Below are 12096 nucleotides of genomic sequence, written 5' to 3'. Positions count from 1 at the left end.
ACAATGGCTTCGAAATCAACTAAAAAAATATCTAATTGTGGGTAAAAACAATAAACACATCCCCTTCCGTGATATGATCTTTAAGGGCAAATTTGTCCGAACAGTTCAACTGCTCTTGTCGAAGTCAGCATTCTGTAATGATGTAAATATGATCTCCCGAGTCGAGAGTAATTCAATACAGCATAAAACACAATGCTGACCACCTTTGGAGATATAAATACATCGCTTGTAGCTTACGAGTATTCACAGACTGGTGGACACTTGTACGCAGAACTTGAAAAATATTATATTCAACGTACTACTTATCTGGAAGAGGAAAACAGTGAGTACCCTCCTCGTTAAATGAATTCACCTGTTCTAAAATCTTATTAATTTGTTTCTATTTTAGTTCTTATTGGATCATGTCGTTTAAATGGGAAGTTTATTTATTTATTTATTTTTATTTCTTATTTTGATATTATCATTCCATAATCTTTGTCTATTTTATTTAAATTTAAAATATCTTTCTGTAAGTTCTCTTCGGAATTTGTAATTATTATTTGATTTGATCATCCGCAAAAAGGAGAACGTTTAAGTTCAGAATAGGAGAAAGTTTACATTTTGTTTCAGAGTAGGAGAAAGTTTAATACCTTGATGGAAATTTTATTCCATTTATTATAATTTCATTTAAATAAATATTAAACAGAGTTGCTGAAAGGGGACTTGCTTGTCGGACACCTTGATTGATCTCTATCGGATATGTGGATAATTGAATCTTATTTGTATTCGATTTTTTTTTTCATCTATACTTGTTATAGCTTTTATAATATTATTTGGCATTTGACTTTCTTTTAAATATTTTAAATATAAATATATTCTACCTTTAACTTTATCAAATGGTTTTTCTAAGTCAAGAAATGTAATATTTGTGTCACTTCGATTGAATTTTTGCCAGTTACTTTTCTAAAAATATCATCTCTCCACAATTCTCTATAGAAATTTAAAAATTCCTCTAATATCAATTCCCTGATTATTTTTACGCTTTCTCTAGTATCTATACTTAAATGTTTTACAATCTTGTACACATTGGATCTTATATATTAAATCATGCTCTAAATTAGAAACAATTTTTTCCCCTTATATTCTGTCTATTGTTCACTTCCCTTTTAGCCAGGGCTATTATTCTAATGTTTCACCTTTTTAACATTTTGACCTTGACATGAATTCAATTATTATCGCGGAATGTTGTTAGCAGTCATTAATTCGTCGCCTGGTGGTCATTTACCATCGTAATTGAAAATGTTATTTCATAATATATATAATATGAATGGAGTTAATGAAAACTTACATGGAACAAAAGAAACAAAGGGGAATTCTGTCGATTGCAAAAGTAATTCTCCTTGCATCTGTTTCTTTATAACTTACTGATTACTTTTTAATCGGGAAAATCTTTTTATGATTCAGGATCAGATGAACTGGAATTTATAGCGAAATGGTACACAATTTTAAATTTTATATTTGATATGCTTACGGGATTGGAGGCGGAAAGCACTGCACGTGCCACAAAACTGACCATCACAAATTCCAGCAGGGCCACTGCTCGATTGGGTTACTGTTTTGCCTACGTTCCTGCAAAACAAACATTTACCACATTTATACACAACTCGGAATTTCAAAAAAAAATTGGGAACCTTCTGTGTTTTATGTTCCATGTTGTACCTCAAAAGACTACATTTTAGAATTATTTTTATTTATTTATTTATTTTTTTGCTGCGGAACAAAAATGAGTGTCTTACAAGAAAAGTTGCATTACTCCATTTCACTCACTAAAATTCTGTTTCCGAGATGTTTTCATCCAGGACCTTCTTAGAACTAAATTTCATATTTTTATGCAGAAATTACGTGTGGCAGACAAGTTTTTGTGCTAATGTTAATCAGATATAATAATGTCTGATTTTTTTAAAATCATAAATTAAGATATCTGACATATAGTATTGGTCCTAAATCGCTTGGTGATACATTACAGTGCCACAGAGAAATTCCCAACGTTGACTTTTTTCAGAGGTATTCACCAATTGCTTCAGGTCTAGATATCTGGACAGGGAAATTAACACTCCATTCAAGATTTGTAATTTAGAAGTAACAACAACGTCATGTTACAAAACAATTCGAGATATTAGATTATAATATAAAATTATCAAAAAAAAACATATCAGAAAAATAACTTTTAACATTCCTAAAAACACTCATACAGAGCGAAAGAGGCAGAGTCAGAATGTTGAGGGGGGGGGATAAAGGTTGGTTTGCTTGCGCAAGTGGAGATAAAATTCTGGCAAAAGATATCCAGGCAAACTCCCTTTCCTAATTTAAAAATTGTATTAATTTTTTATACATATTAGTATTTACCCCACTCACGAGAGATAGAAAACCTACAGAAGATCAGTACCGTGTGTAAGTTAAAGACGGAGAAAGAACAAATCTACTGGCAGTGGCGTACGTAAACTTTGATGAGAAACTCATCATAAGGAAGGGTGTTTTAGAAAACAGAGGTAGATGCAATAAATGAAGAAGACAAGAAGTAGGTTTGAAGATTTTGCAGTAGTACTGTAAAGGAATATTGACCAGCAGCTGCTCTTGTTTTAACAGGCCTAACGAAAAATGCATCTATGCAAATTCAACGGAGCTGTGACCAAGTTATTACTTCAAATGAAACGTAAATTACTGACAGTATGATTAAGATAACACGTTATTAATGATCCCAGAATATCAAAGGATTCAGTTTCCTAATTGCGTTTTTGTATACTACTATTGTCCTAATTTTGATTTTTTAATTGAAAACTGAAAACTTCAGGTAAGAAAGACCGACAGGTATTCAGACAACTGCTGTCAACGTGTACTAATAAAGTATAAAGAGTTTAACTGTACGAGTTTATCAGGATTGTATTTAAGGAGTTTCACAGTTGAGGTTTACTACTTGCTGAATTAAAATCCGAAGTTTCCACACGACAAAAAAGCTTTCTTTGCTTTTCTAGAAAGTATGTGATCTCTCAGGTTGAAGTCAAGATCAAAATTTAGAACAATTTGGATCTCCACAGTAGACCACTTAAGGCGATCTATAAAGTACTATCTGTTAACTAGCTTTTAATAATTTTATTTATTTTTTAATGGTCCATTTTTATTGTTAAACACGAAGAGCCAAAAATTTGACAGCAATATAATTACTTCGCATGCTATTATTATTATTATTAGTAGTAGTAGTATTGACTGCATGGCCTGTGTCAGATCATCACTTACTTATTGAAGAGGATGGCAAGAAAGCGATCATTTGCTTTTTACAATAGCGGCCATTGGCTTACTGTCCATAATTAATGGATCACCTAGACAGAATAACGTATCGGACGTCAGCAATTGAGAAAAATGCTTATCTTTGACCTGTAGATGTTGCCTTTCACATTATTCCACTAATATTTGATGCGTTCAAATCAGGAGAATTAGATAGCCAGGAAGGCACATGGAAAGGATGGATATCTCCAACCCATGCAGAGTAATGTCTGGTCCGAAACAGTATCCAGATTACGCATAGCGATGTGTTCATTGGCAATGAGAGCACCCGGTGATATCCTCGACAAAAATCTCCATTCCCAGTATAATAGCCAATAAGGGCTTATTTTCAGTTGATTGTGATTGGCCGGAAATAGTCGGGGTGGTGATTATGAATTGGTTCACGATTGTATATCAGCAAAGAATTTGCTTTTCAAACTTGCTTCAGTTGTAGTCTGGTATTCAGTCTCTCGTATCCGACATTATATTTCAGCATGCTGAGATGATATAATGCGTTGACCTGAAAACAATGCATGAATAACCATGAAACGGGAAAATCTTATGGATCTCCACTCTCCGTTTGGCAGAAGAATAATGCGACTAATTACATTTTTCAACTACTTGAAACAACGATATCATGGCAGCCTGCGATGATTCAAATCATGTTAATAAAAATATTTCTACATTCTCTGAATATGACACACAAGAAGTAGGATTGATATTCTTATATATAAAACATTCTTTGATCTTTAATGATATTATTGGCTATCTATTGCATCCATTGCTTTCGTAATCATTGCGGTTAACCAATCGGCTTAGGTATACTGGGATACAGCGAGAAAAACTTTGACATAATCAGCAGGCTTGACGTGCTGGTTGACCAAGTGGCTAACGAAATAGCGATCCTGTAGAAATTCCCCCACCCCCACCCCCACCCCAGCCCTAATCTCGATTGAAAAAGTTCCATGTTTGGCCCATAAAGCAGGTAGTGTGAATTATATTATGAAAAAAAAAATTCAAAATAAAATCCTTATCTTGCCAACGCTACGAATATACTATTATAAGTTTGCGCGTAAATCTTTCTTGGGTGGGAGAGCCACAGAAAAAAAAAAAAAAACGAACCAGGATAAAAAAATTTATGTGTTATTTACAATATTTCAAAGTTTTTGCAACTTAAATCACTTTTATTCAAAAACGAGTCCAATCCTTAGGGTGAAAATCTTATCCTTTGCCATTGGAATAAGAAGAATAGTTTTTCAAATGCTGCATTATTATCCACTGCAAATGCATTTGTTTATATTTCATTCAGGGTCTTACAACACAAAGAAAAAATGAAAACACTTACTTGCGTTTGACGATCTGGCAAGAGAAACAGCAAGGAACATTACCAAGATTTCTAAGAGTACAATTGTTAAGAATTCCGTATAATTATTTTTTTTTTGTTCTTACTACAAAAGGAATTTTCACTTCTGTATAAATTGTGATTGGAGTAAACTTGCAAAAAAATAAGTGACTTATCTTTAACAGTTTGGTAATTCCAACTCACCAGTGTGATGTCATAATTAAATCTGAACTAACTGAAGAAGGTGATGTCACTAAAATAAATATTTCAGTACACTTGTAAACATTCAAAATATGCTGTGCGTAGATCATCTTCGTTGATTTGAAGATCGTACGAAAAAATTAATACTAATAATAAAACTTTTGTTGTTAAATCGTACTCGATTCGATCAGCAGTGTAACGATATATTATTTTGGTTATATATTGCGATATCTTTATTCTAATTACCAGTGCGCGCTTTTTCTCTCGTAAACTTTCTAACCTATTCTACTGCATACTATGTTTATCCACCTTCCGAGACACTGGAAAATTTGTTTGTAATACTGCGCCACCAGTATTTTTTTTATATCGGCAGAAGACTTAGTAGTATCCTCTAGATCCCTCTTTCTCCCTTTCTTACCAGCATGCATTATTAATGACTAAACAATATATTTACTAATTATATACTAATTTACTCATAAATTAGTCTCGACAATTTGGTTTTCTTAAACAGAGAAGTAATAGAGTGAATATATTGTTTAGTCATTTATTAAAATGGGAATGTTTGTTTCTTTATACCAAAAGTCTAAAGGATAGGTAGAGAGAGTAACCTCCATATCTCTTATTTAATGCCATAGTTAGTTATCCCAAAGATAACTAGCTATAGCAAGTTATCTTACAATTTATATTCCAGTTAACAACAAATCAGAGGACTCTCTTATAGATATTTCTTATCAGTCCATCTATGACATATCTCCTAGATTACAAAAAGAATGCACATTAAAGGTTGGACACACTTACGGACGCTCTTTGTCATCACACCTTCCACAAGTCCTGCATCAAAGTCTTTATGGTTTTTCTTTCATCTCAGGTCTTGTTTCAGGAGGCGTTTCATCGGAATATCAGCGGTCTTGAACTGCAATCTTCCCAGTGCTCAAATGTTCAGGCAAGAAGTTTCAGCATTCAGGCTTGAAGATCGTTCTGCGGCTTTTGGCTTCGGTTGTTCTCCCATAGCACTAAGACATCCGTTCGACACTTGCCATTGGCTGTTCTCTCAATTTTTATTCTGGATCCGACTGCTTCTGGTCCTCTTCGGTAACAGCACTTTGCTTCTCCTGCTTCAGTAACTGGATCTCGCCTCCCCTCTGGCAGCAACTGGACCTCGTCTCCTCTCGACTGCCTCTGGTTCTCTGCGGAAAAGTGCCCTCAGTTCTTTGCCTGAAACTGCCTCTCTTTCTTGATAACTGGGGCCTTGCCTCCCCTCTCGATGTTCGGCTCAGTCCCCTTTTATTTTACGATCTCGTGACTTTGCACTAAAGGTTGTAAACCCCGAAGAAATCGGCATTTCACCTTGATCTTTTTGTTATCGCCGACCCGTTCTTTCTTCTCCTCCGTGCACTCTTTTCCCTTGTTTTGTCAGTCAGCAAAAACTCTATGAAGCTAGCGGATCTCTTTGATACTTAACTCCGAAGATGTTTATGCTCAGAGCCCGAAAAAATTTTTTTACACATTTAGTTGTAAACAACTTTCTTGTGCTCTTATACTTAGCAATTGTACAAAGTTCCTATAGCAAAGCAATGCCTTTGTTTATGACATTCTAGAAACTTTAGTAAAAACAGTAAATACAATTAATTCCCATAGGATTACTTACATTAATATTAAACATAAAATACATAGAGACAAACAATGTTATTTTTGTAACAGTTCTCATGAGACTTGACCTCTGTAAAATCGACGTAAAGCGCTTTGGTATTTTTAAGTTACTTCGAATTTTACAGCAGAGCTCTTAGGAGGAAAAAAATTCAAAATTTACTCTTTCAAGGCAAAGATGATTTGTTCCTATACAATATTGTACTACTTAAATTCGAATCGAGACTACAATTCCTCTTATTCTCTACAACAATAACCATTGATTCTTTGTCACTGATGTATCTTCTAATAAAAAGTTGAAGCGAAATGAGTTTATTTTTAGCCTTTTCAATTTCTGCGATGTTTGCAAATTATATCGTATTCGTCATTAGTAGTTGTGACAATTATTTGTTATAAATTACTTTTCATATTTAAAATTATTAAGTATGTTAACGTGTGTGTCGTTTTAATAAAATACGTCAAAAACGTTCGTAGTGTTGATGCGATAAATTTCTTCATAATAAAGATGCGTTATTTTGATTAAAAATGAAAAAAAATTAAAATTACTACAACATGGCACAATACCGATTAAATGTGAATTCTTTCTAAAATGTAACTTATATTTCACTCATAACAACGACCGGTATAATGATGATTAACTTGATAAAGAAATCTTACTTTTAGTGAGCTATTTTTGGATGAAATCAAGATGATGAAAACAATTGCACATGAAACCAGTTTGAAGAACTCTTTTCTTTATTTTCGACGTCTTTTAAAACATCATATTTCTTATTATTCAGCTATCGTTGCAGAAACACTATACACACGTGTGAGAAAAATTTATCCAAACCTGAACCACATCGAGTGTTTCCAGTTATTAAAGGCAACTTAATACCGCTACAAAGAACTCATCGAGTCAAAGTTCGCCAGGAATAGCCTTTTATCGGACAGGACAGATAACAGATAACTGGGATTTCAAGTTTCAATAACTTTATATTATAAAGGGTAAAAAAAAACGGATTTTAAGCCACAGAATCATTAATACCGACTTAAATGTCAAAATAAATATAATAATAGTCATTAAAATACGGGCCAGTGGCATCCCAAAAACGAAATACAGTTTACTGTCCTGCATTCCCGCCGCGTACCCACACACTTTTTTTTTCTACTTGAAGAAGATGCTGTCTATGTTTGTTTCGGTGAAAATGTGTGTGTGTGTGTGTGTGTGTGTGTGTTAGAAGTCTGCAGAGCTCATACTGTCATTGAAAACACACTCATTAATCGAAGTCCTTATTTGTATATAAGTATCAGTTCAAGATTTACAGCATCATAACATAAAAAGCTTGGTTTTCTATTAAAATCTTAATTTTTTGTGTGTCAAACAGAAACGATGCAGTTTGCCGAGCTGTTCATTCTCTTGCTCACAACGATTATATTATGTGGTGGCTCAACCAAAAGAGAAGTTCGTGATCCTAGAGATGATGGAGATGCTGTGGGAAGAGAATGCATGAGAGGTCAGGGGGAATGCATGCCAGTTTATGAGTGCGAGAAAGATTTCGTACCAAGATTTGTTTGCGATTGGTCTGGACCCACACCTATCCTTTGCTGTCCAAAAAAACCTGGAGGTGAGGATCAAAAATGCTTAGGAGATGAAGGGGTGTGCAAGCGTTTTACTGACTGCAAGTTTGATGATGATTACATTCCAAAACTTGTTTGCAATTGGGATGAAGCCGTACCTATCGTGTGCTGTCCAATAAAACCTAAAACTGAATTGGCCAAAAGAAATGCAGAAAGTATCTCCAAGTCAGGAAACATGACAGTAAATGGTAAGTGTTCTTTTACTGATTATGTCTTCATTTTACTGTTTTCTTATGAGACTAAATGTTACCGAATCATAAAAAAAAAGAAAATTCAACATGTGCAGGCTTGTCCAAAATTATGAACTGTTTGTGAAAGATGTTTTCTCAAATAAATACACACAATTTTCTATGATTATCCTTCGCTTTACAGGCTGATGAATCTAAGAATCTGAGGTAGTGTGATTGGAGCAAAGTTTAACGTGAATCCATTAACATTGCATTTGAACAGGGGCAGTTATAGACTGTTCAGAAAAGACAACAGTATACCGTAGAAGAAAGGAATGAATGAATGAATCCAAAGAAAAGAAACGTGATCTGCAGGTTGTAAATGAAGGTGTGATAACACTGTTCACGACCTATCCACTCTTCACACCAACCAAAAAGGGACTAATCTTCAGTAGTTGCCCTATATCAATGACAGAATCTAAACGGGTTACTAAACGGGTACATCAATGTCGCATCTTTTATACTCCTCCCATACACGCGAAGTCTTGCTGTTTATCTTAAATCAATACTAATCATTAGGGTTCCGCTATCAGGTCCGAATAGTGTTTATAGGATCAGTGCATTGCAAAAGATTGAATCGGACAACTATTTTTATCAACAATAACAATAAGTTTAATTTCTGGTCTATTAATTGTACATATCACATGAAATCACAAGATTAATTTATGAAAGGTACTTCTTAGTTTTTCTCAATCACTCAACTTGGTTTCTAGGATATTCTTTCGCACTTAGACTTTCAACAAGCATACTTTATATTACAACTATCAGGAAGTTACACATAATGAATTTGTCAGGTGCGCTTGACATTCCTAATTTAGCATCAATCAAAATACAACGTACATGTACACAAATATATCTCTCAGAATCTCATTCCTTTCAAACACTTAATCATAATCTAGGCAATTAAATTCATACAATCCACCTCATTGAGTTTCAAGCATTTCAATGATATGATAGCAGGAACATATTCTATCATAAAATTCAATCATAAGTACACATATAATTAATCAAAAAATTTCAATAGCTCAATATTTTCTCTGAGAGAAATTAATTACGCTCATGCTTTACTCATTAGCGATTACACGCATTTACGAGTAATGTTTACACTCTAAATACTATCTCCTTAAACTAGAAAAATTAACAGTTCGATAGGGAATTCTTTCTTAGTTCACAAACAATTAATGAATAGATAGACTCACATGGGTCTCGTCCTATCTTGCATGTGTCTTCCTTCTTTTTTTTCTTTTTCCGGAGCTTGAGTCGGGGTTTCTCTCCTGCGTTCCTTATTTTGGAATTGTCAAGAATCAATCTGTGTTTAGAACACTTTGAAAGGATGGAAGGGAGAATTCTCAGAACATTAATAGAAGGTAAACCTGGGAAACGAGGAAGGGGTAGACCATCAATGAGATGGATGGATGGTGTGTTTGCAATGACTGATCTTCAGAGAGTTGAAGCTTCTAGAAAAGCAAACAACAGGAGTGCATGGCAAGGTCTGGTGCGGCACATCACCGAGCATTGCGTGACCATACGCCATCTGTGGATGCCCACTGAACACAGATGGATAGAATGTGTTAGGAAACACGAGATTTCTGCCCCTTGAAATTGTTATGAAAGATTCATTTGATAAAGTAGGGAATTTGAACAAAACATATAATTTCTTCCACAGTAATCTATCTATCCCAATGGCTTTAACAGGCCTTTAAGGCCCACAACCTTCCAAGCATGCTTGGATTTCGCAACCGAAATACGAGGATAGAATGGTCACTCCTATGCCTCAAGGTATTCTTGGCTGTATCCCTGTGTGTTCAAGGGGCCGGTTTGCCTGTTTACGGGATGAAAAACACCAGATAAACTGGTGGGAAAAACCCTGTTATCCACGCCCAAGACCGGCTAACTTGGCTATGACTGAGGAAGATCCTTCAGCTCCTCATGTCTCCGACGGGAATCGAACCTAGGACACTCCTTCCCCAGGCATATGGTTGCTAAGCGCAAAGCCACTAGGCTAACCGCGCGGACTCTTCCACAGTAAGGAGTTGTTTATTTATTTATTTTTTTGGACGTAATTTTAGATTTAGTTGCTTCTTTGCCATTGAAGCAAGTTCCGACCATTCCTTCGTTAAGCTTTTTAACCGTAAGTATACTTGTGCGTAATGTCAATAGTCAAAATTTTTACAAACTGAAATACTCACGTGTGCTTTTGTCGTTTCTTAAGGGACTCAACTCTTACCTAAAGCCCTTGTTCACTAATAGAATCGATTTTTATTTTCGTTCCAGATCGAAGAATAAGAAGCGTTGATTTAGTTGAGAAGAGTGTTGGCGGTTTTTCCTAAACTGAAGATTGAAATAATAACCACGTTAAATTAAACATATGAATATGGATGAAATGGAATTACAATTTGAATTTATTTCTATATCTTCTCTTGAGAAGTGTCAATTATTGTATTGCACGAATTTTTGAGTCAAACAAAGATTGTCTATAAATGAATCAGTTATTCATTAAAGTTCAGCACACGCACACACAAAGAATAATTTTATAGCACATTTATATGAAGACTAGAAAATATGTAGGACTTTCCTTCAAGTTGAATTCTGAATTCTATTTCAAGAAAACAATTTGCTACCACACTTAAATGATGGATAGATGAGATTATTTTTAATAGGAAAAATCATGTTCATTAAAATTTGTTTCATTCGTTTCACAAGGAGCCTTACATAAGCGACTTAATATTAGTTCATTGTACATCAGAGTGACAAACGAATGTCTGCTGGTGGATTCTTTAAGAAATTAGGACGCTTTTATTTAAAAACGAGAACAATAATAATTTTTTTATTGCTCTCTCAAATATTTAGATATATACAATTATCATCTTGAGTAACATTCAGTATATTATTTTACAAAGTTCAGCACTAAGAGCTACATTTCCATAATAATGATGACAACATATTTTTTGCTATTTTTTTAAAATAATAATCATTGCAATAATTTACAATTACATAGTTCAGAGTGACACAAGTTATACTTGTGTCACTCTGAATAGTATACTTGTGTAGTTTACTATTTTTTTTTTCAAAGTTTGAGAAAGAGTGATTATACAACAGTATTTACACGTATGCAATTAAAATATTCTATATCCTATTTATCACAAACATACAATATAAACTCATTATTTACATAATTTTTTAATAATAAGAATAATTTATTACATTATTTTTTTGTGTTACATAGTAATATTATATTAATGATATTATCACATAATAATCAGTATCTTCTTTATTGTTTTATATACTTTACTGACTGTTTTATTACATTTCTGCATTTGCTTATAAGGATTACTTGTAGATGAGTGAGGTAAGTTAATCCCACCTACTTCGAAGATTGGGTTAGCTTTTATGAAGAGAGTGGGATTTACCTTCACTATTTATGTTGTTGTTACTGTTTATGCATGGGCTGCAGGCATTGTGATTTGTGGTGATTTGTTGGTGTTTTGTGATGTGTATGTTAATGGTGTATTAATTTTCCAGAATTCGTTTTTTAATGTTCTGTAGTTATCTATGTGTTTTAAATTCCTTGGTAGGTGGTTGAGTCGCGTGGGTATCTGATGTGATCTCACAAAATAATCGTATGAGTTGTTGAAGGATGCAAAGAATTGTTGTTGGTCGTGTTATACGATATGTGTCTCTGTTGTTACGATAGGTGATGTTGAAGTAATTCCTTGTTAATGTCATGTAGTGGTTCAGATTTTTAATGCTCAGGATTCTGTG

General features: G+C 34.0%; 1 protein-coding gene across 1 annotated transcript; it reads left to right on the top strand.

The window, feature by feature from the left end:
• Nucleotides 1-216: 216 nt before the first annotated feature.
• On the top strand, nucleotides 217-10819 carry LOC150098362 (uncharacterized). Its single transcript, XM_090405196.1, has 3 exons — nucleotides 217-322; nucleotides 7855-8295; nucleotides 10609-10819. Exons 2-3 carry the CDS (start codon nucleotides 7860-7862, stop codon nucleotides 10662-10664), a joined length of 492 nt encoding a protein of 163 aa, XP_090261322.1. The 5' UTR covers nucleotides 217-322; nucleotides 7855-7859; the 3' UTR covers nucleotides 10665-10819.
• The last annotated feature ends 1277 nt before the right edge of the window (nucleotides 10820-12096 follow it).

This window comes from Typopeltis vanoorti, chromosome 15, assembly GCF_054136105.1.
Source record: "Typopeltis vanoorti isolate ZY-2024b chromosome 15, IOZ_Tvanoo_1.0, whole genome shotgun sequence".
In the NCBI taxonomy this organism is placed as follows: domain Eukaryota; kingdom Metazoa; phylum Arthropoda; class Arachnida; order Uropygi; family Thelyphonidae; genus Typopeltis; species Typopeltis vanoorti.
Note: the sequence above shows the minus strand (reverse complement) of the source record. Positions and strands in the feature narration are given on the sequence as shown.